The 25,268-nt window shown below is 43.6% G+C and overlaps 1 protein-coding gene across 3 annotated transcripts in view; it reads right to left on the minus strand.

Annotated features, from left to right (window-relative positions):
* The window catches only part of GNAO1 (G protein subunit alpha o1), a 294,593-nt gene that overhangs the window by 24,224 nt on the left and 245,101 nt on the right, over positions 1-25,268 (minus strand). The window contains exons 7-8 of one of the 3 annotated variants that reach the window (XM_038368090.2): positions 23,747-23,900; positions 19,089-19,366 (exon numbers count right to left, since the gene is read on the minus strand). The exons of the other annotated variants lie outside the window; for them this stretch is intronic. Coding sequence (XP_038224018.1) covers positions 19,179-19,366; positions 23,747-23,900 — 342 coding nt within the window. The 3' untranslated portion in view covers positions 19,089-19,178. Of the gene's footprint in view, positions 1-19,088; positions 19,367-23,746; positions 23,901-25,268 lie in introns of those variants that run through there. 3 annotated transcript variants of the gene reach the window in all.

Genomic DNA, 25,268 nt, shown 5'->3' on the forward strand with positions numbered 1-25,268 from the left:
TCTCTCTCCAATTTGTCCACATCTTTCTTAAAGTGTGGTGTCCAAAACTGGACACGGTACTCCAGCTGAGGTCTCACCAGCGCTGAGTAGAGCGGGACAACTACCTCCTAGGTCTTATACGCATCACTCCTGTTAATACACCCCAGAACGTTGTTAGCCTTTTTTGCAACTGTGCCACATTGACTCATATTCAGTTTGTGATCCACTGTAACCCCTTGATCCTTTTCAGCCATACTACAACGAAGCCAGTTATTCCCCACTTTGTAATGGTGCGTTTTGTTTTTTCCTTCCTAACTGTAGTGCTTTGCACTTGTGTCTAGTGAATCTCGTCTTGTTGATTTCAGACCAATTCTCCAATTTGTCAAGGTGGTTTTAAATTTTAATCCAGTCCTCCAAAGTGCTTGCAACCCTACCTAGCTTGGGGTCATCCACACATTTTATAGGCATGTTCTCAGCTCCATTATCCAAGTCATTAATGAAAATATTGACTACTACCAGACCCAGAATAGACACCTACGGGTCCCCACTACATAAGCCTTCCCTGTTTGACAGCAAACCATTGATAACTACTCTTTTTTTAGTATGGTCTTTCTACCATTTGTGCATGCACCTCATAGAAATTTCATCTAGATCCCATTTCCCCAATTGGTTTATGAGAATGTCATGTAGGACTGTGCAAAAGCCTTACTGAAATCAAGACATGTCTACTGCTTCCACCCTATCCACTATGCCAGAAACCCTGTTGGAGAAGGTAACTAGGTTGGCTTGGAATAATTTGTTCTTAACAAATCCATACTGGCTGTTCCTTATAACCCTATTATCTTCTAGGTGCTTACAAACTGATAGTTGATCACCATCCTCTTTATAAAACATTAAATTGTTCTCCATGCTCACTGAGGGTAGGACAAGAAATAATTAGCTTAATTAATTAATTAATTAATAATTTGCAGCAAGGGAGATTTAGGTTAGAAATTTAGGAAAACTTCTTGACCATAAGGATAGTTGAGCTCTTGAACAGATTACCTATGGACACCATGAAATCCCCCCACCACTGGAGGTTTTTAGCCAAACACCTCTCAGGGATGGTCTAGGTTTACTTGGTCCCCCCCTCAGTCTGGGGGTGGGACTAGATCTCTTGAGGTCCCTTCCAGTCCTACATTTCTATCATTCCACGATGATATGATTGGATATGGGTAGTGGCAATAAGGTTAAGGTTCAATTTTTCTACATTGCAATTGATGGAAATCCTTCTTTGTGTCTTCTGGGAGTATTCCAAATTGTAAAAGAACTTTGATCTAAATTCACAAAACTGAGTGTTATTTTCAAAGGAGAGAAATACTCTACCTAATCTGTTGTAATGATAGGAAATATCCTGATTTACTGAAGTTAAACACAGTTCAATAAATACCTGTTCAGCATCCTCGAGACCATGTCAATAAATGTTTCACATCTCTTGTTGCAAAGACAAATATCCACCATAGAAGTGTGGATCATACTTAGAACAGAGTTAAGAGGAATGGGAAACTTCCCACTTGTATTAAGTTCACGAATGAATTATTTAAGGAAAATGAAGTGGCTGAGATGAATTGATTAAAAGTTAATGACTGCTAACAACTTTTATAATACCAGCGAAGACGCATACTATTTGGAAAACAACCGTATTTCTTCCCAACCAAGAATGACGCCATTATATTTAAATGGATTTTCATGCATATGAGTACATTGGATATTGAGTAGTACCAGGGATCACTGCAAAATGACAAGCTTCGACCAAAGGTGTAAGATACCCAAATTATAGACCTAGGAAAACAGACTATTGCACCATGTCCATCAAACTATGATCTACGGAGCATCAGCTAACAAATATGCTGCTTTCTGTACGATAATGGCTTATAATAATCTGTTTTTTATGGGATGAATGCGCAGCCCCTTGTCATGAGCAGTTAGAGCCAATCATGACATGGAGAACCCAGCAGTATTATTCTGCCGAGAAAACAGCACCTGTGTTGAAATCTCCACTTGGATCCACTAAAGGCATTTTCCAAAAGATGAGACACTAGAACAATGCTCAGGAAGTTAAACTTTAACTCAGCCACATTGCCCTCTATGTATACAAGTATACCACGACCAGAATACACAAGGACTACAAACCATGGTGCATGTACACATTGTGGCTGAGGCTGCGTCTACACATAAACTTGCACTGGTTTAATTAAGCTGGTTTAGCTAAACTGAAGCAAATCCCTTCATGCACACTCTCTCTCTTATTTTGGTTTGAGAGTCCTACTTTGCTTTAGCTCCATTCTGTTTCTAATCAACTTAAACTAACCTGAAATAAGCTTAGTTTGAATTGAAATTAGTGTCCATCTTACATAAACCAGTTTAAAATCAATTCTTAAATTAAACTGGTTCAAATGTGTGTAATAGTCCTCATAATACTTAGCTCTGGTAGTGCTTTTCATCAGTAGCCTAACAAAGAAGGTCAGGATCATTATCCCCATTTTACAGATGGGGAAACTGAGGCACAGCACCAAAGTGACTTGTCCTAGGTCACCCCGCAGGCCTGGGTACCGAATCATGTAGATGAAGAGTTAACACTGCCATGAGGGGCTTAACTTTTGCATTTCTTGAGGGGTGTGTGTGTGTGTGTGTGTGTGTGTGTGTGTGTGTTCAAATTATCCATGTTAATGCTGCATTAATGTAAGGGTGGGTTTTTTGCATTTAATGTACATGCTTATTTCAGACTTTCAGGTGATTGTGCAAGACAACAGCTGATACTTGCTCACCATGTAAGTAATATACACAGATACCCCCAAATTTTGATAACAACCACCCACCCAGGCATTTATGATCTTACTGACATGACCCACAGAGTGTTAAAATATTTTTGTAAGGAAACAGCCTTCAATTTCAAGCTTCCATGGAGTAATTGAAAACAAGGGTAAATTCAAGAGAAAAAAAATCTGATGTACATATTTTAAGAAAATACCTTTTGTCAGCATCCTTGTAAAGCTCCATATTTCCAAGAGCATGGAGCTCTGGCAAACATCTGTAGCAGCTGAGTGATGGTTCCATCAGTGTCATGGCAGCAGTTCCAGGGGTGGGTGGGTGGGGGTGTGTGTGTGTGTGTGTATTGTTCAGAGATTTCTAGGGCCTCAAAGGGACACACAATAAAACCCTCTCACACTAGAAAAGAGCTGGCACTTTATTAACATTTTGTAACTAATAAATACATTACTGACAGCCAATAAATTATTACAAACACTAATGATCTATTAACCAGATGGACAGTCACTCCCTGTTCAAAATTACAGTTAATACAAGTTGGGCCATTGAACATGCATGAGAAAAGATTCAGCAAGGAATCGACAGAGAAAAATCTTAGCAGACGTCAGCATTCCTTACAAAAAGAAAAGACCCAGGGTGCTGCTGAGGGGAGGGGAGGCGGTGGGGAAGTTGGAGGACAGTTATGGGTCACAGTTGCTGGCGAATAGAAACAAACAGTGGTGATGTGTGTGATTCTAAAAGCTGCTATTCCTCTATTTATTTAGTTGGAGGGGAATATGGACGGGGTGGGGGGGGGAGAAAGGAGAAGGAAAATGGATGATGGGGGAGGGATAGCTCAGTGGTTTGAGCTTTGGCCTGCTAAACCCAGGGTTGTGAATTCAATCCTTGAGGGGGCTATTTAAAAAGCTGGGGCAAAAATTGGGGATTGGCCCTGCTTTGAGCAGGAGTGGGACTAGATGACCTCCTGAGGTCCCTTCCAAGCCTGAGATTCTATGACTTTTTACCTCAATCAGGGGAGTGTTATGAGCAAGGGCCTAGATTAGAGGGAGGCACAGGCAGTAACAAATGAGGAATACGTTTGATAAAGAACAAATTTTTTTCAATGTAGTAAAGGGCCTGTCTTTAAACATCCTGATTTGTTTCTAAAATTAGCACGTAAGGGGTGGCTTAAACAGCCAGATCTACATTAGGGTTTGATGTGGGCCATTTGCAAGGTTTGTTTTGTGGTGTCTCCAAACCCTGAGTTGTCTGCTCCATTTGCATCATCTGCCCATGACAGTGCTACATTGTGGGAATAAATGGGTGACTCTCCCGTTGCCCTAAGTGCCGGGCACAACAGTTGTGGGAGAGACCGGTGATAAATCAGGCCTGCCCTGCGAAATGCAGGTTCGCTGTTGTCCTTGCCTCCGGTAGTCAGGAGTCCTCTCAGCCCTACGTTATTGCCATAGAAGGTGTACCGTGGGGGACTGCAGTTGTCCCCAGGTTAAAGCATAAAATGGACCGCAAGACTAGGTTGCTGTCCAGTCGGTCAGTGCTGGCCAGCGAGCGTGGCACTGGAAATGCTGATTAGTCGGGTTACCGAGGCAGCAGTGAAAGTCTCATTGTCACCCCCCCCCCCGGAGGAGGGGGGCTGTTGGCACAGTGTCACTTGTTAACATCACGTGTCAATTGGGTGTTGGCCATAAACCTACTTTCTAGAGGCACTTGGGGGGGGGGGGGAATATGGCAGCAAAACTCCACCTTCCCTGACCACCATTTCCTCCTCTCCTTTCCATGAGGTGGAGTGGCTTTGAAATGCATTCACCCTTCCCCATTGCCATGTCCCCTCACAATGTCACGCTGCCTAGTTTGGCTGTGGGACCTACAGAGCTAAGCCCCCATGACAGGCCATCCCTTACACCTCCTCTCTGGTAGTCACATGAAGCAAGGAAGTCATTGGTTCCTCTAGCTCTCGCCTTAGGGCCAGGGAGTTGCACTGCCTATTTTTGTGCCTGTTTCTGACATTTCTCCTGGCAGGGAAGAGTGTGACATGCCCTCCCCCTACAGCTCTCTGACTCGTCCCCTAAGTTGGAGTTGCCCATCCTCCCTCTGAATGTCTCCTCCAATGCCTCAGGGATATCTGATGGTATTTGAGGTTCCTGTCTTTGGAGGGTTAACATGCAAGGCAAAGGGTAAAAGTCCAACCCCTTCTTACTGCAGAGCTCACACTGCGGGGGAAACTGGCTCAGTGGAAACAATCAACCGTCCTGTCAGCTCAAACTCCAGATTCTTCCCAAACCCTTCCATCCCAGAATACAGGGTGCTGGCTGAGAAGTTTCTTTCCCACTTTGATCACCAAAACAGCAGCAGTCACAGCCGAGAGATAGGAGTGCTTCAGGGCAGGTACTGTGATATCCTTCTGTTGCTGCTGGAATGTGTCAGTAGCTCTCTGACCTGCCTTCAGCTATTTATCTCAGCATGACTAGGATTCCTTCCGAGCCCTCACTGGGGGAAATCGGAGAGAAACACACAAGGCCACCTTTTGACAAGGAGCGCCACTCAGCCTCCAAATCTGCACCCCTAGCCTGTCTGCTGGACATGTGCAAAGGTGGGTCTTGGGCATGCAAAATGGAGGTCTCCCTATTGGAGGCCACATCCCAGTGTTGGAGTTGGAGAAGTGACACAGCTGTGTCTCTACAACCTACTCAGGTCCAGTAGTGGCCATTTGTCTTTGGAGGTATGCTACAGTGCCATGCCGTTCTTGTGGATCCTTCTGTTCAGAGGATCACTTCATTGCTAATGTAACTGGAAGTAACACCGTTGGCTTGTTGTGCCACCTTACATCCAGAGTCAGGAATTGAACCCAGGTCTCCCAAATCCCTATCCACTGGACCACCTGTCTTCCAGTTATGGAACTACCAGTCAGGATGCCATGGCTAAGGCTGTAAAATCTTTATTATTCCATTCTGAAACCCTGTTCCTAGTTGCTCTGAAGTACCTCAGACACTCTGTTTTGGGGATAATATGATACCTGTGATAAAACAAGTGCTAGGTAACCCCACACTTGCAAGTAATTTTTTGGTCAGGAAAATCTGATCTATTGATTGATTTCCACAAGCCACTTCGATGGAGCTAGGCTGATATTTCATAATGCTCCGTGCTTGGGCCTCTGAAGCTGGCTCGGTCTGCGACCTTACGCTGAGAGGCGTGGCCAGCACATTGGGTATATCTGGGACTGCATCCAGATCCTAGAGAAGAAGCCTTTCTTCTCTAGGATCTGGAGGTAGTCCCAGATATATCCAAGACCACTGGTAGTGCCAGCAGCTCACTGTTCTCTAGGGACTATTGCTTTCAGACTGGATCCAATCAGTGACTATCTGGGCTCTGGTCAGATTCAGACTCCTGGTTCTCCTATGTCAATATGTTTTCTCTGTGGGTCTCCTGTATGACAAAACAGGGTGTGGACGTTTTGTTTTCTGTGGCTTGTCCCAACCACCCAAAGGCCAAATGTGCAACTCAATCAATATTTAAGCTGTGGAAAGAGGCCACTTCCGTTAGCGCTTAGTACAAAGAAAGGAGCAGGCTGACCAGCCCTGTAGTGGCTGGTATATCTGAACAGCTGCTGTCTCTGCTACTGCTGGTGTCCATGCAAAATGTGAGCTACAGAAAGGTACAAAAGGGAAATCTATCTTGAATGCCCACAAGGACAGAATGACTAGACCATAAGGGGGAAAAAGCTGGCTGACTATTCTAGGGCACTGTGAAATCGGGTGCAAATAAATATCATCCAATGTATTAACAGAATCCTTCACTGTGTCCCTGTCCTGAGGTACTGCTGCAGGGAGATAGAAGGAACTTGAGTAGAGATGAACACATTTAACTTCTGCTGTGACAGATCCAGTCTAGAGCTGCTACATTTCATCATTATGAATCATATGCTACTTGCTCATCTGGGATAGATCCCTTGCCAGGTCATCCACTGCATTTGAGATTTGCACAATCCCACTACTAATTTGAAATCCAAGTTATAGTAGCTCTAGCATTGGGCACCAGACAGCCCCTTTAATCTAGAACTGGTCCTAGTGAAAAGACCTCCGTTTCTTTCTTTTAGTTCAGTAATGTGGAGCTGGCTAAGTTTGTGAAGAACCGGTTTGGGTTGTGACCAAAAAATATCACTGTCCAGGAAGCAGCAATGAATAGCTTTGCCTGAACTTGCTGCAGTTTGCACAAGTTCACCATACTTCAGTGTGAGTGAAAGATCCTTCTAGTGAGTTCTTGGGTTGCTGGCTTGAACACAGAATTGTCTGTTTTTTCAGAATCGCATTCCCAGTGTAATATCTTATGCGGGTCACGGGCCTGCATCTGCCAACATCCATGATACCCTATAATGGCAGCAGCTCAGAACCATAACTTACAATAAGACTGTATTCCCTTCTGATCATTTTTGATAGAAAACAAAATGGGGGCATAAACATGGCCCGCTCTCTAGTTTAAACTGGACCTATTTGTATTTCCCTTCAGCTATGGTGGGCCTCTCAAGAACTCTGCCATGTATGTGTGATGTGGTTGCTATGGAGGTGGTACACAAGTAATATGGGCTTGAGTGTGTGACAAAACTGGGAGGAACTAGCCTAAGGGCCTGATCCTGAGAGGTGCTGAGCAACCACTATTCCACGAGCTCCAGACCTCTCAGTATCAAGCATGTTATATTTATTCCCCCCACAAACATGTTTTGAATTCTTGGTCACACTCCTAAAGATTCACCTGCCTGGCACAGACACAATTGTGGTCCCATGTGTTGTACTATTTTTACCCAATCAACCTCATTAATAACCAATCCCGCTTCCTTTGAAGTCAATGGCAAAACTCTCATTGACTTCAATGGGGGCAGGATCAGTCCCTTAGTGTACATCTTTCTTTGGCAGATATCACCGGATATTGCTGCTTGTGTGGCTTGTTCAACAAAGGCCCTTTGTTACTGTCTGTGGAATTCTCATTATTTCTAGCAAGTTCTCAAATTTTGCAACTTCTGAAGTTGCATCCTGCAGTCTTCCCAGGGGCAGAATTGGTGAGAGCACTGCACGTGAAGTGACTACATCATTGGGTTCAGTAATGTTGGCAAGCCTTTGTTAAAGGTGGAGGTTGACATGCTCACCTTGTGACGTGTGTGTGTGTGTGTGTACACGTGTGAGAGAGAGAATCTGTTCTGTGATTCACCTAGATGCTGAGATGTGGGACAGTTTATACTTCAACAAGAATTGTGGATGGAATTTGTCATCAAAAGACAAGTGGCAGAAGCAGTGGGAAACCTGTGGGGTCAAGAATGAAGATCTGATTACGGATCCTACAGACCAGCTTCCTGCCTTCACCACCCCACATAAGACATGGATCATAGCACACCCCCTATCAGAACCTCATACAGATTCTGCAGTTACCTGCTACACAATTGGAAAATGAAAGGCAGCTTCCATGGAAAAGCCATTCAAACCATGGAAAATCTAGTGAACTGCTGCCCTCTCAGATCCTTCTCCAGAGGGACAACCTGGATTCATTCCATGTCATTGGAACAATAGAGTGGAGAACAAATTTGAAAGAAGATGAATGGGTAGGATTTTCAAATGCACTCAGTGCTGGCCTCTTTCTGCTCCCATTGAAGTCACTTAGTCTTACCCAACAGAAATAGGCCAACACACAGTGCTTTTGAAAATGAACACTCTACATGTCTCATTCTAAGCAAAATATCCAGTTTGACTGATGATTGTACCAACTGACTGAGAACCAGTTACAATAATACATTCCTTCACAGGGCACAACCTTCATACACAGCAACTATTTAGAGTTGGCTGTAGATTATTTAGTTATAAATTAAAAAAAGCCATGTATAGTTTAAGAGAAAATACCATGTAGACTCCCATAATTAATAACTAACTATATGGCTAAATTAATCCTCTGCAACTGATTGGTAGTTACTCATGTACTCACTAAGACCTGCTCTTGCTCCCCTTGAAGTCAGGGCAAACTGATTCTCCTCCCATTTACACTGATCTAAATCAGCAATAACTCTTCCATGAGTCTCATAGGCAGACTTGAAGCAGCTAGCGGCATTCCATATGAACCATCAGTGCCAAATCCTGAGTATAAAGTGGTGTGACTTTGTTAAATGCCCTAATCTTGCAGAGACCTGGCCTTCCTTCTATCATTTAGTATATTCAAAAGCGGCGTTGCATGCTCTTTGGCCATGTTGTCAGGATGGACAAAAACACCCACCACAGCATGCTCTCAAACTGCCTATCAATGCACAAAGAGGTGCATGCCCTGACCCTACCTGGCGCCACCCATGGGGCCACGCCAGAGGTTCTTGGATTCTCAGAATTGCGCCAGATCTGGGAACTTCACTACACAATGCCTGGTGCAACACCATCATTCATGGTTCCTCTGACTGGTGCAGTCATCCTCTGTGGAGTACATGTGGTGATGTCTGTTGAAATCATTTCAAACATCAATAGTTAAACTAGTGCAAAATTAGAGGAAGTAAAAGAGGAGTTTTGCCACAGACTCCAATGGCAACAGGAAGAGAAGGCTGACATGTCACTTCCTTGTAACTTTGCAGGAAAGTGTAACTACTATGTAATTACAGGTTTAATGAAGTAAAATGTATGTATTAGCCAAGAAGTTGTTCTACTTAGGCTTTGTAATACAGAATGTAATTTTTCAGGTTAAATCCCATAATAGTAATTTTGAAGACATTACCAAATAATTACTCACTTAGAACTTGGCTTGTAATTACGCAGCACATGGCCACTACATAATTATGGAGTTACTACATGGGTATTTGTGTCCTGTAAAACAACTGTAATGAATGATAATACAATACAACCCTCCATCCCATCCCTATACTGGCTCCTCTCCACTGTCATGGAACAGCTATGTGACATGGCTTGGGCACAGTTCAGCTGTCATGTAAGTGGACACCACTCCACTGAACTCAGAAGCACAATAAGGCTTAATTTGGCTGTAAGAAAAGGAGTACTTGTGGCACCTTAGAGACTAAACAAATTTATTTGAGCGTAAGCTTTCGTGAGCTACAGCTCACTTCATCGGATCCGATGAAGTGAGCTGTAGCTCACGAAAGCTTATGCTCAAATAAATTTGTTTGGTCTCTAAGGTGCCACAAGTACTCCTTTTCTTTTTGTGTATACAGCCTAACATGGCTGCTACTCTGAAACCTGTAATTTGACTGTGTGTATGTGCAAATGCTGCTGGGGACTCTGGGAAGCCTGTGAGGTGAGTCCCAGACAAACAAAGGGGATTGCAAAAGGCAGCCTACTGTTGGGATGTCCTATCTCTTTAAATGTTTGAGCACTGCCCAGTGCAAAGCCTCACTTTCGTGTTAGATTCAGTTTTGCTGCAAGAACAATAAAGCGAGCACAGCAGCCAGCTGTGTTTCTATCCGCTCCCTTTGTGTCTGCATCTCTCTCCTTCTCTGCTAGCTCTAAATATAGTGAAGGGCATGAGCTGGTCCAAAGAGGGATGGGATAAAACGAGGCAAAGGAAGATTTAGAAGTTTGCCCAATATTCAAATAGAGAGACCAGTTTGATGGCGACCAGTTTCTCCAAGAGACGTGGTGGAAGACTGACCAGTTGATTGGACAAAGCTTTAGAGCAGAAATTGTAGGGTACAATCCTGCGGTGGCAGGATTAGATTACTCAACAGATCTTTTACTTTTCTTTGATTCTAGACTAGGCTCCTTGGGCTGTAAGTAAAAGTGGAGGTGTGACTTCTGCCTGTTAAAATATTTATTAATAATCTAGTATGTAAATTTCCAGGACCGTTTTATTACTACTCTGAGGCCCCAACTGTGCCATCTTTACCCATGGTGAGTAGCACCTTACTCCATGAGTAGTCCCACTGAAATCAATGGGAATGTGTGCATAATAAGTTACTATGCATTGTGAATAAGGGTGCCACAAGTAAGCCCTGAGTAAGTATTTGTGTGCCTACATTCAAATCCTCGCTCTAACCTAGTGTTCTTTTGTATATAATGAAACCACAATGGCTTTAATCCAAGTACACAGATAGTTGCATTTTCATGGAGAAAAATACCATAGAATGATAGAAGTGTAGGACTGGAAGGGACCTCATTAGGTCATCTAGTCCAGTCCCCTGAACTCAAGGCAGGACTACGTAATAAGTACATGCTTCAAAGTCATGACAATTAACTGCACACACAGCTGTATACAGAACATGGGCATAAATCAGCGTAGCTCTCTTGGTTTCAATGGATCTAGGCTGACTCACCCCAGTGGACGAATTGAACCCTGTTACCGAAGGCATGGCAAGTCAAGGGCCTCAGATAGTTTTTGCTGATGCTGACAGTCCATTCCAAGATTGCCAATGCAATTTCTGCAGTGTGACATCTTCATAGGGGTTAGTGATATGGTGCTGGGGACTTGAGTTATTCCAAACATACAGAGCTTTCAAGATACACTAGTAGAATAAAAAAGCATCTGTGGCCATTCTCCATACTAGCATCCAAGAGCAGGGTGGTATAAATTTAGCTGATTTTTCACTAGTTATTAGATGTCTTGCCATCCCTCTTCCACTCCCCTCACCCCAACATAATTTTGTTGTGATTTCAAGTACCAATGCAAAGTACATGCTACAGAGTGTGCGTGTGTTTTTTGTTATAAATAAAAATAACTCTGGGGACTGTAAGGGATTTGAAGGCGGAAGAATGCAGCCTTCATGCAGGGACTGTCTTATTGTGCGACAAGAGGGCTTTAGTAAGGGGAGGGGGGGACTGTATCTCTCTATTTTAGTTATACACAGTTCCTGCAATTATAACTCTTGCTTAAGAAAGAACAAGCATTGGGCAAAAGGTTGGCTGCTCAAGGCCAAACCCTCCCAGAAAAGAATTGGGAGGAATGACCGAGTCTAGTGATGAGTAATGCCTTGGGACAGATTTTGGTGGCAAAGTCTATAGAAGATCGTCAAGTAGAAATCATAATAATATTTAGTCCTTGCTCTGAGTTTTTCACATTCAAGTGCTATGCAAACATTTATTAGTGAATCCTCACAACTCTTCTGTGAGGCAGATAAGGATTACAGGCAATTTCAATTAGAGAGGCTGAGGCAGGCAGGTTAAGTGATTAGCTCAGAGACACAGAGGGAGCTGTGGGAAAAAAATGCATAGCTCCCATTCCTGAGCTCAACCTACTGGACTCTACCATGTTTGTGTTTAAATGCATTATTATGGCACTTAGGAAACTATTGTGTTTATAATAGTATAGTCCAAGTTAATTTAAATCCAACTATTTACTTCACCCTGATCTATTTTCCTCTGGAAACCCCATATAGTATCAGCAATTCTATAAAAAGGGAAAAGAAGTCTAAGAAAACATGCACGGCTAAAAAGGATCCTATATCCAGTCAACATAAAACCATGAAAGATGCTTCCTGGCTGGTCTTCTGAGGGGGATCAGATGTCCAAAGGAGATTGACTTTCTTTAAGGCAGGGGTTCTTAAACTGGGAGTTGGGACCCCCAGGGGGTCATGAGGTTATTACATGGGGGTGGGGTGGTCCACAAACTGTAAGCCTCCACCCCAAATCCTGCTTTTCCTCCAGCATTTATAATGGTGTTTGTGTTTTTAATTTATAAGGGGGGGGATCCCACTAAGAGGCTTGTTATGTGAAAGGGGTCACCAGTACAAAAGTTGAGAATCACTGCTTTAAGGCATTGTGAATTAAATGTTGGTCCCATTCAAGTCAATAGGAGTTTGCCATTGATTTCACGGAAGCCAGGATTTCACCCTATTATTTTTGAAACACTGCCAGGGATAAATTCCAAGACCAAAAACTCAAAGAACAGGGAAAAATAATAGTTCTCCCTCCATCATCAGATCCATCTTTGTTATGCAAAGCTGTGGGAAGTACCAGCTTGGGCCTAATTTTCACAGTGCATTTGTGCATACTTAATGGTGAAGCCTCCTTTGGGTACAAATGATCTGACTGGTGAGTGCAAAATGAGATTTGATACACCTGCACATGACTAATTAGGGCCAGACATATAAGTGTGCAAATTTTCATATTGTGTATGCATTCATCCGTGTGTGTGCAAAGCAGAAATGCATAGGGACAAATATGGGAGAGACTGAAATGGGACCACATTGGGTCAATTGTTTCTTGAGGTAGGCTGTTGAGTGGTGTATTTTTTTTTCTCCCCCAATTTGCTCTGGTTTTAAATCTTTTTAAAATCCTTTTGCATATAGTGTTCATTACAGACTCCTGTATTAACTAGGGCAAAATCCGGCAGTCTTTGACAGCTTTCTCAAGCAAAATCTCCCATGAAGTTCATTGGAAATTTTGCCTGAATGAATTCTGAGTCGGGGCCATAAAATTCAGCCCCCGGAGATCAATCCGTGCTGATTACATAACACACAGCTCATTTGCTATCCTGCAAAAAATCTACAGGAGAGATTATTCTGACCCAGAACACTGTATTTGAAAACCCCTGAATCTTTTTGAAGAGGTTTGGATCTGGATCTAATTCCAGATAAGAACTCCATGGCCTGACACTCAATTGCCCTGCATGTCGCAATGTCATTTACAGCAGCGTAAAGTGGGTGCAAAATGCTATCAATCAGATTGGCCACAACTGGCGCTCACCCCGCACAAGGTGCAGGGCAGTGGAGAATCAGGCCCGATGCCTCAGAGCCATCTTGAATAAGAACACCGATTCAATTACTGTACTTACTAAACAGGATAATACTCTACCCCCCCAGCAATGGGGAGGGGAAAAAAAAGGCTCCAAATTTGATGTGCTACTGAGCAATAAAGTCAAATTGCTTCTGTTAAACTTCAATAAAGGCCAAAGCTTTTTCTATCAGCTGTAATGAGATAAAGTCTTTGGTGGTCTATGCTATGTATGTTTGGCATTTCACTTTATGCTAAATAGTTTTATATATAGGCATCTGTGTGTGTATGCCCCAGTATCTATCTATACATTTTTAGATAAATGGATGTTATTTCATAGCTCTGTTCTTTAAATTATATCCATCTCCTTCACATTAGTCATCAGCACCAGTGTGTAGCGCTATGTACTGAGTGTGTCATATTCAAATTTTTGGCCCAGATTTTAGAAATCAGTACAAATTAATTTGCCCAAGGGCAACATTTTACCAGGGGTATCCCTGCCATCCTCATCTGCCAAATCACCTCTAAAAGCCAGAGAGCTGAGGTGGTCTTTGGGACCATGCAGGCTTATTTCCTGGCAGTACTTTTCTCAGAAATTGAAATTAGAGGGGGTATTCAAATTTATGTGATGGGGGTGCGTGTTGGAAAATGACTAAATTGGCAACACTGTATGTAACTAGTTGACCCCTGAGAGGGTATGGAGAAGCTTGGGAGGAGGTGTAGGAAAATCCCTGCTTCCTGGCCCCCAAAAGCCTTCCAGTGGAAGAGGGGCCTCCAGATTCCTATTGTACGTCATCTTGAACAGGAAGGCAAGGAATTGAACTCATTAGTTATCTTTTTCTTTTTATCTGTAATGCTGCCAAATTTAAATTTTCCCTTGTACAATTTCACTGAAATTGTTGGCATTCAACCAAGAAGCCAGCATGGCCCATTTGTTTTGGTGGTTTTAACTTGGTCCCTTCTGGCTTTAAAGTCTATGAAGCTTCCCTGTAGTTGATCTGTTTTTCACATTGCCCACTACCTGACTATGGTCCTGAACCTACACCCACTCATTTAAGTTTATTGCCCTGAGTAGTTCCACTGATTTCACAGGGATACATTAGGCCTCGATCCTGCAAAGACTTGCACAAGAATCTACTCCATGATTCCTCCGAGGCTCAAAGGTTGGCACAGGAATACTAAACACGCTGGCTGACTCTTGATGAATGCTGTCTCTGGGGGAGCTCTTTTGAGTTTCAGGCTGAACGTTGATATTACAGTGTGGGGAGAAAGGCGGCTATTCCTCTTTGGCAGTGATAAGCCAGGGACAACACTACAGTACAATGGAACCACTCCTGCTGCTACTGCAGATACCTGCCCTGCAGGCAGTGATGCTTGACTATAAAATGATATTTTTAATAATGTAGCACTATTTGATTATCATTTATATAGCTATATACTAGCATAAGCTCTGATATAATTGTATAGGGTAACTGCTACCCTGCTTTTATAAGAAAGCGATGCCCTGGTAATTTCTTGCAGCCGGAGGACACTATCAAGATAAACTATTGGTGCAGTTTTAGTCACACAGATATCCTATTTTTGTTCACCTGGTAGATCTAAATCTTCCCAGACTGTGAATCTTCTCCAGCCCTCCCAGGATCACTCTTTTCCTCGTCCCCGCCTTCCTGCCAACTCAACCAGAGCGGTCTCCTTTCTCCCGACCTTACGTTTCTGTTCCCAATGCCTGCTCCCCTCCCGTCCCCTCCCCTCCCACCATACTTGTTTCTTTCACTGACTCCCACATCCTGAACCCAAACAGGATCCTACTTACTTTGTTGTGCAGGTCAGTCAGGTCTGACATTATCTTTTCTGGGCCTGGGGACACAAGCTGTATGAAAATCCAAATCTTATTGGGGTTTGAGATACTCCCAGAGTGGCCCAGGGAAATCTCAGCCCGCATGAGATAAGTGTACAGCATGCATGCCAGGACCCACAGAAAGAATGCTAAACCTCCCAAGACTCTTTGCATTCATATGTGTCTCCCTGCTGTGGCATTTATATAGTGCTAAACATTGTAGTATATAGCTATAATCATACTCTATTATGACAGTCTCCGAAGGTCGGGCATGTTCGGGTCCAGTAGAGAACCCAGCGTTTAGCGCTTGTGAAGCGGTACAGGTTTGATCCGGTTCTTGCTATTTAAGGAACTAGTCTGGCACTTTGTAGTTAGTATAAATGGAGAGGAAAAATACATTTTAAAAAACCGTGAAGAATATTTTGATAGTGTCCTGTTCAGCCAATCATCAGCTATCTTTGTATGAAGACCAGGGTGATCTCGCTAGACCGTAACCCAGTCCAGAGACTTCCCGGGAGAGGTCACATAGATGAGGATCATAGGCAGGCCTATGGGGACACATGCAAAATATAGTAAAGAGTTAAGGGTCAGCATGGTCCTCCCTGCTCTCTCCTGTGAGCCAAGGTGCCTGGTCTAAGCACAGTGGGTCCCAGCAGGTGCCCTCCTCCCAGAACCACCACTAGGGCCTCCACAAGGCCTTCTGGGGCAGAGCTTGAAACTTTTCCCCCAGAGGCCTCACCCACAGCAGCGGGAGCATGCCTGAACTCCCACTCCTCCTCAAGCCACGGCCATCAGCAGTACAACAACAGCAGAGCCCCCCTGCACTACAGCATCCCGGCAACACCAACAAGCTGTTGGTGTACCACCACCCCCACCTGCTTTCCCCTCAGTGGCCCCAGTCTTTGTTCTCCTGATCATCACCAGTGCCCTTCCCTCCCCCTCCACTTCTGCAAGCCCATCTTCTCCACACCCTTTACCCTTGCGCTCTGCCTCTCCTGTTCTCATGTTCCCTTCCTGCTCCATTACGCTGATCACATCAGCTCGCTACCCCGATTTTCCTAAGAAAATTACATTAGAGTATCAATAACCCATAGTATCATCTACGTAGTTTAAAACATTACACTGAAAAGGGATCTTGAAAAATGGCTGCATAACCTGTGCACATCAATGTATAGAGGTGTGTGACATGAGCCCCACACAGAATCCCAGAGCTGGACACTACCAATCTGTGGGACAATTTGGGATCCATACCCAAACTTTGTGGCTGGCCATTATCTCTACCATGGACCAAACTCAGTCCTTGGATCTGAACACCCCCGCATCCAAAATTACCACCTCTGGCCCATCACCAATTTCAGTCCTGACAGCTACCAGCAGTTACAGCATTCTAGTATCACATCAGTCTTTGCTGTCCCACTCCACGGGGTGTGAATATTTGACCCCTCACCACTTAAACGGAACGAACCAATCAGAGTGAGGAATCCACTAGCCAACTGGGAAAAGCAATAGAGAATGCTTTTATATTTATAGAATCTCAGGGTTGGAAGGGACCTCAGGAGGTCACCTCGTCCAAACCCTGCTCAAAGCAGGACCAAACCACAATTTTTGCCCCAGATCCCTAAATGACCTCCAAGGATTGAACTCACAACCCTGGGTTTAGGAGGCCCATGCTCAAACCACTGAGCTATTTCTGAGGAACTGCTAAGTACCCACAAGCAGCAGCAAATTTTTCTAATTCAAGGCCCATCATTCAGGAAAATTGAAAGCTGTTCCACAAAAATCTAGTATTGCTTTCCATGGGGACACTGGTAAGCAACAGCACAAGTGAACTGCATGCTTCTGGTATTGCTGAAGAAGCTAAGTATTTAGAACCCTAATTTTAAAGGCATTTAGGCACCTAAAGATGCAGCTAGGTGCCTACTGTGATTTTTCAAAAGCATGTACGTGCCTAACTCCCAATGGGGTGGGATGAAAATCCCTCTAGGAGCCTATCCGCATCTTTAAAAATCTGGCCCTAAGTTACTTTTGAAAATGGGACATAGGACCCTAAGTCACTTAGGTGCTTTTGAAAATTTTTCCGTAAATCTCCACCCCAGCTATAGGTGAATGTTTGCTGTTAAACACAAAGGGAATGTTTGCGTGCGTGTGAACATAAGCAGGTAAACTCTGATTTTCTGAACACTTAATAGCCACATTTATGTTCGCCAAAGCTGGTATCTGGTCCTGAGTTCAAAATCCTCTTGAAATTTGCTTTTGTGAAACTTTATTAAGATTTTGGGGGGCCCCTGAGACCTTTGTAAAATCTGGGTTCACCTGCATTGTGTATGTGTGCACACACACACACACACTCTCGACGCACTAAGCAGGCTGATTTCCACTCCCCCCCTCATTCCCCCCCACACACATACTCATGCGTAGCCTTAGAAAACCTGGTGTCCCAAAAGAGACTGAATTATGGCATCCCCCTATGGGGCCCGAGATGGGAAGCTTACTTCTGGTTGTGGGCCACAGTCTCTGGTCTGCTCTGTCCACTTTGTACTGCTCATGTAGGGCAAAGTGGACAGATTTCATTTGGAAATGTCCCTTTGAGAAGCGAAACTTCTTGCTGATGCAAACCTGGCATCACTGGGTCCTTTGCCAGCCACCTTCCTCTGTGCATGTATAGGAGAGGGGAGAGGACATGGGGGGGGACAACTTCTCCATGCTAATCTTCTGCCTAAAACCCCTCAGGACCCTTAGGCCAATGGCATAAGTTGGGGCCAGGCTGACACTGCACCCAGCAGTCTTAACTAGCTCCTAGAGAACCCTGCATTTAACAGAGCTCGGACGCAGGAGGAAATTGATCCCAATGTCTCTTGTGCCTTGGTCACCTCTGAGGGACCTTCAAAGTGTCCCTTCATGCCTTCCAGTCCGACACCCACGCACACTCACTCTCCCTTCTGAGGAATGAGTCCATCCACATCTGTACTCCTTTAGTTACACTAGGAAATGTACTACTCAAAACTTTGTGCAGAACAGTTCTTGCCACTAATGTCTCATTCCATCACTGTTAACATGAATGTCCAGAAACTGCCCACTTACAATACAGTAGCTCTGTAGTATCAAGCAAAGAGACCAAGGATGAACTTAGAGTAACAAATGGGTTATTGAAACCATGCTAGAGAAATATTTTCAACATTAATTTTGAAAGCGTGAGGTAAAACTGTTATTGGTAATGAATGCCTTTACACAATGCTTAGTAGCTTCTGTTACTGTGTCTGTCTTAGTAAAAGACACCAGCAAACCTCAGTCGGTCTGTTTTAGTCATTCAAACGTTTGCCTCTCCCCACCCCAGCAAAATTTCAGAACTCCACCTAACCTGACCTTTTCAACTTTGGGATAGAAACTGAAGCCAGAATGTGCCTCCAAAGTCAGTACTGTGCATCTGGAGTTTCCAAAAAGAATGAAAGAAAAATAACGAGAATTAAAAATATCCCTCAAGTTTACGAAGAAACTGCTACTTTGATGCTAAATATTTTTAAGGCGTTGAAAAATTGATTTTTTTTTAAAATGAGCCTTTTTTGGTAGTTGAAATACATTTTTAGTGGCTCTATTAGTCTCCACTACAGTATCCTGAACACTGGCTGCCAATCTAAAACTGAATGGTGGAAAGAGACATGGGGGGGGGGTAAAAAAAAAAGAGGGCGGGGGGGGGAGAGACCTAGGGGAAAGCAGAATTTTCTGCAAAGGTTCTTGGAAGCCAGGAGGAGGGGAGTATGTAATTTCTTCTTCATCTTCATCTTTTGGAGAAGGGGAAAAAAAAAAAAAGAAAAAAGGAGCAACCCTTCAACCTGAATGGGAGAGCGTTTCCTGGAGAGCGTGGGGAGAGTAGCGAGAGGGGTTTAGTAGAGTCCACATCCACGCAGGTTGTTGGCAATGATGACATCTGTAACAGCATCGAAGACAAACTGGATGTTGTTGGTGTCGGTGGCGCAGGTGATGTGCGTGTAGATCTCCTTGTTGGGGGACTTGTTCTTGCTCTCGTACTGAGATTGGATGTAGGACACAGCCTCTGTGAAAGAGTTGGAGCCTATGAGAGAAACAAAGAAGAAAGTAAAGCATGCATTAAAACAGTCCCAAACCTAGGGTCTGAATCTGCTTCAACTGAAGGCAATGGGAATTTAGTAGCATTATATCATTGTCCTAACATGTCTAGTTTTTACTGGGTACCCGAAGCAATAATCTATGGGTCTGACCCTACTCTCACTTGCAAGAGTGAAGATAAGAGTTACACTGATGTAAAATTAGCACAGGAGCAGATGGTTTCCTGCCGGTGAAACCATTCCACTGTGTGATCCCAATGATATTTTCTTTCTGGATTATGGGTACCCTGTATGATCGTGCATGAAGGTAAAATGACAGGATAGTGGGCAGCATAGAGGTTGAGGGCAATGAGCACTGAAGTCATTTTAAAGAGGGAAGCAGAAGGAATTCCATATAATTTTGCCAAAGAGCAGCGACTGTCCAGAAAAGCGTCCGTTATTTGAGCTGGCCAATGTTTTCCAAATTTTGATTTTTAATCAATGTTTCCAATTTCCAAGCCAGGATGAAGTTTGCAAAAATATTCATGAAAAATTCAACCCATTTTTTTGGATCTTCTCTATAGCTGGTCAAAAGAATTCAAAATTTCTGTGAAAAAATGTCATTCACGTTTAAAATGTCAATGGAAAAAATGGATGAATTTTCACCCCCAAATTTCCCATTTTTCCATCAGTTCCAGAAATTGTCCTTCATCACTACAGTGGCATCTGCTTGCGGAAATATAGTTTAGATTGTGTCAAATAAATCACAAGGGTTTACACCTCTTCCCTAGCCAAATGTCTACGCCAAAAACCTATTATTTGCTTATACAAAATTTATTTTTTCATTCTTTTGCTGGCCAGATTCTATGTTAGATAATTACATTCTTTGGATGTACATTTCCACTTGGATGTGAATTTGGATACAATAGTCTTGTCCTGAACTGGTGTATTGTCAAACAGCAATTTCACTAACTCCCAGAAGTGACTGCATTTCATTGTTGGGCCGGGGTGGAGAGGAATAATTCCACCGTTTCGAGTCAGTGAAGCACTCAGGGTTCCTTCTGGACTGAAGGTGCTTTATAAATGTGAAATATTATTACATGTTGCCAGAGAAGGGCCTGCACATGGCTGAGTTTTGCCTGAGCAGGGGCTAAAGCTCTGATTCAATAAAGCACTTAAAAAAGTTAATGAATTCAATGGAACTTAAGCACGTGCTTAAAGTTGAGGATGTGCTTATGTGTAATGCTGGGCAGAGACAGACTGCTGAATTGGGGTCTCAGTAAGGCTTGCAGGACTGACTCCTAGGTTTTGTTTTGTTTGTGCCAATATACATATGAGCATTTTTTTATAAAAGGAAAACTTGTCAGTAGGACGCACAAGGATGTAGCCACTGGACTCCCACTGAGGGCAATAGGGGATAAAGTATTGTGACTCATGATGAAATGTCACCCTGATGCGGCTTTACCAAGGATTGTGGATTCGTTGAAAGCATGGGTAAATTAAGGAGAAAGAAACTGACAGTGCCTTAGAATACAACGGCCCCTTTGTGGATGCATTCTTCTAATAGTTCTGTGCCAGTCAGCAGGATTAATGCACATTTGGATCTTCATTGTAATAAAAGCATTTTGTGTAGCCAACTCTTGATCTTAAAACCCCCTTGTTTGATTTCTACGCTCATCAGTCAATTCTGTGTAGCAGCAGAGAGACCCCTTTCGTTTGAACACTGCTTTTTCACTATGCCACAAGGCCAACGTGCAGGTGTTTCTTGGGTGGTTTGTGTTCTGTGGCATTTGCGAGATGAACGTTTGAGGACATTAATAAGCTTCTCCCATCCACATCTTCACTTTGGCCCTAAAGTCCCAATTCAGCAAAGCACTGAAGCCTGAGCTTAACTTTAAGCATCTGCTTAAATCCCAAAGCACGTGCTTAAAGTGAAGCACATATTTAAGTGCATTGCTGAATGGGGGCCTGAGCGAGGAGTCTGCCTTCTGGCGAGATGTTAACATGGTCACGTAGAACCAGTGTCCTGACTCCTATGCCACCCCTCTCCTGGCTGATGGCACAGGGGCTGCGGATGGGGAAAAGGAGTGGGGCTGAGGTTCCCTGACCTCCTGGCAGTTTCCAGCTGCCAGAATAGTGCCTCGGGGCTGTGGGCGACTGGTGCAATTTAGAACAGTCTTGAGGGTCCTCTAAGTTATGAGAGGGACCGGCATGGTTCCCAGCCAGGCCCAGAATTGGGATGCTACAAGAGGGCTTACAGCCACATTTGTTTTCCTCCTTTTTATTTGGCAGAGGCCTCAGCAGCTGATCTAGCCACTAGTATCTAATTTGTTCCTGTATTGAGATTCCTTTAGCGTGAAAGACTCTTTATAAAACGAAGTTCCATTCTGTTCTATTTTACCTACTATCGGCGTCTCCACCTCATTAGAAATAGCTCTAAGAATTCCTTAAGAGTGTGGCATTTCTGTGGCAACATAATTCTACAATATGCCTAAACAGTCATCTGCACCTTTAGAAGTTCATTCAAAATTACCCCGATGGACTTTGAGTACAGAAAATCCTTTGTTGGCTGAAATGTTTAGTTAGTGAGATAACGAGCTTTATCTACTGGCCAGATTCTTTCCTGTGTCTCACAACCCCAACCCCAAATAAATACCTGATCCTTCTCTGAGAGAGTAAGCTGCAGAATTTCTCTTGAATCGCCAAGGGAGTAGATCAGCTCAATATTAATTTACCGTTTGGCACAGCAAAAGAACCAGGGATTCTTTCTGCCCATTCAGAGTGGGAATCAAGTGCTCAGATCTGAGGAGCTCTGTTGGTGTGCCCCAGAACTGTGATGCTCTTGGTATACTCGATTTGCAACCACGCTGACCAACAGAGACCTGCCTTTCTGTCTGTCAGCTTGATTCATCCGGATGTCTCCAGCAGGACTCATTAATTCATGACTGTAAATGTTGATTTTGATGCCGGCTGGGAATTTGACTGAAGGTTTGTAGAAGGCAGTGAGATACAGAGTGGAGCAGCAGATTGCAGGAGGAAGTGTTCTCATCATCAAAAGGCCAGACATGAGGCAGTCAGGCACAAGAGGGGTTTCCTGAATGCTGTTCTGTTGCAGCACTTCAGTGCTGATCTCCAGGGTATGCTAATGTCCATCTTCATTTAATATTAAGCACGTTGCATCAAAAGTACTTAGTATCAGTAGGACAACTGCCCCGACTTACGCTGGAGACCTCCAGAGCTCCCGTGACAATCTGCTATGGGCTAAGCTAAAGAGCTCCAGCTCTGTGACTGGTGGCTATAACAACTCACATCCTCTGAGGACTGGGTTAGAGAGGGACCTGTAACACACTCACCAGTGGGCTACTGCAGCAGCAACCTGGAGGCAGTGTGGCCTAGTGGACAGAACACTGAACTAGCACTGATTCTGCTACTGGCCTGCTGAGTGACCTTGGGCAGTCACTTCAGTGCTCTGTGCCTTGGTTTCCTTATCTGTTAATTGGGGACAATTATACTGACCTCCTTTGCGAAGTGCTTTGAGATTTGTAGACTTTAAGGCAAGAAGGGCCCATTAGATCACCTAGTCTGACCTCCTGCATAACACAATCTCCTGATGAAAAGCACTTTGTAAGAGCCAGATATCGGTGGTATAATTAGTCACCTCCGTTTCCATATGCCAGGCATTACTATCTGAATCAGGGGAAACGGAGTGGCCTTGTGCTATGGACTCATTGGCTTTATTTGTCGATGGCATGGCACGTGTCTTCTACACTGTGTGTCTATCAAGCTGTAATTACTTTTTTATTTGTTGGTTAAGCCAGTTGAGTCTTTTCTGGGGCATCACAGTGCTCACAAGAGGTGTCATATTCCCAAGGGGTTATATGACCATTTATTCACAAACAGCGCAGATTCTTCAAACCTCTGCCAAATTGCCCAACCAATGAGCCTCAAGAGGCAGGAGCTTCTAGAGGTGGGAGCCAAGTACCATCTCCATGCTCATTTAGGCCCTGACCTTCCCTTTGAAACTGCCAACAAGAGGTCAGCTAATGGCAATTGTAATAATGTTAGTGATGGTAATAACTTGTTCCCTAGGGACTTGGCTTAAGCCAATCAACACATTTTACATGGGCCACTGAACAGCTGTCAGACAATGGAAGCTGCTGGGGGCTGTTTCTGCAGCCTTTATTCAAAGAAAACTTCCACTGGACGTCATGCGAGTTTTGCCTAAGGGTTGCAGGGTTGAAACCTTTATCATCATTGCCTGAGATGTACCTTAAAAACCAACAACCTCAATTTGAAAAACTGCATAGCTCCTTACCCTGAGCCACCCATCTCTGTGCTGGGCATTGTTGTGCACATGGTTTTAAAAAGGAACCCTTGTTTCTCATTACCTGTGTACTCCGGAAAGCAGATAGTCAATGGAGATTTCTTAATTTTCTCCTCAAATATGTCCTTCTTGTTTAGAAAGAGGATGATGGAGGTGTCTGTGAACCATTTGTTGTTACAGATGCTGTCAAACAGCTTCAATGATTCATGCATGCGGTTCTGCAATATAAAGGAGAGAGCATATCAGGCTAAAGACTGTGACCGCATGGTATTCAACATGTAGGGAAATGTAAAATATCTAAATCGAGGAGGAAAAAAATAAAAACTACAGTATATGTAATAAATTTATGTATACATACAGGTGAACATATACATACACAGATGCAATCCCTATATTTGACATACAGTTAGTAACAAGGGCATTTCACTACATAGAGCTGTTTATTTTGCACAGTGTATAGTTTACAGGATTTCAGCTCATATAAATGATCATGCACCATGCATGTAGGGGGAAGCTACTTTGCCCTTTGGTCAGATCTATGTGTAGGTGCAGGTCATGCAGATTTTCTAAAATATTCTGGTTAAAATTTTTCACTTCATTGTTTTGTGTATGGCACACAGTTGGTTGGATACATTAACCAAGGACGGGTGAGATCCTTGAATTAATCCAGAGTTGGAAGCAGACAGCAAGGTGACATCTTCTTGTTATTGACCTTGCCGTGACCTTTGCCTTGTTTTGTTATTTTGTTTAGTGGGTTTGCTTTTTTTTTTTTTTTTTAGTGGGGGTTTCTTTGGAAGATGGCTCAACAAAAAGCATCTAGCAAAGAAAAATTTTAAAAGAAAATAAGAAAAAAAGGGGGGAAAAACCCTATATAGAAGGTACCTAAGAACAACCAAACTACAAGTCAGCAGATTAGCCCGTTGATGTTAGCTCATGCCTCACGGAAGAACATTAGCTTGTTTGCCAATAAAGGAACCACGCGTTCAAATACACACACAGGGGGGAAGGCAGCTTTTTAGTTATAAGTCATGCAACGACAAAAAGATACAGAAACAGCTAAAACAAAAGAAATTAAATGTATTGGTTAGGAAGTAGCAAAGTCCGCCACGTGGTCTATGGTGGTGGAAGGAGCTCACGGCAAAGTCAACCAGTAGTGTCATGTTCCCCTGCTGCTTTCAACTCTTAATTCATTTTTCTTGGTTCAAGAGAAGCTTCATACCTGCCAAATTTGGTGGGTCTCTCAAAATCTCATTTTTTGGCCTTTGTTTGGTTAGATAAGGTCAGACGGCCGAGGAAAAGTTGTGAAGGTGCTGAGGCTTGGTGCTGTTTGGAGCGAGAGGCCGAAGCCGGAATGCGCACGCCGGTTGCGCGGCCACCTCCCAACCGGGAACGGGATAGCAGAGAGAGCAGGCATAATAAGGACGAAGCACACCCAAAGAGTCATGGGATTATCAAAGGCAAATCAGGTTACAGACCAGACCACTTGCTTGGTTTTTGTCATTGGGAGTGCCTCAGAGAGCACACCCCCGGTCCACCAACACTCATACGAGACTAGCAGATGGTATAATGAACACAGGAAATAGGCT

This window comes from Dermochelys coriacea, chromosome 12 (assembly GCF_009764565.3).
Source record: "Dermochelys coriacea isolate rDerCor1 chromosome 12, rDerCor1.pri.v4, whole genome shotgun sequence".
NCBI lineage: Eukaryota > Metazoa > Chordata > Testudines > Dermochelyidae > Dermochelys > Dermochelys coriacea.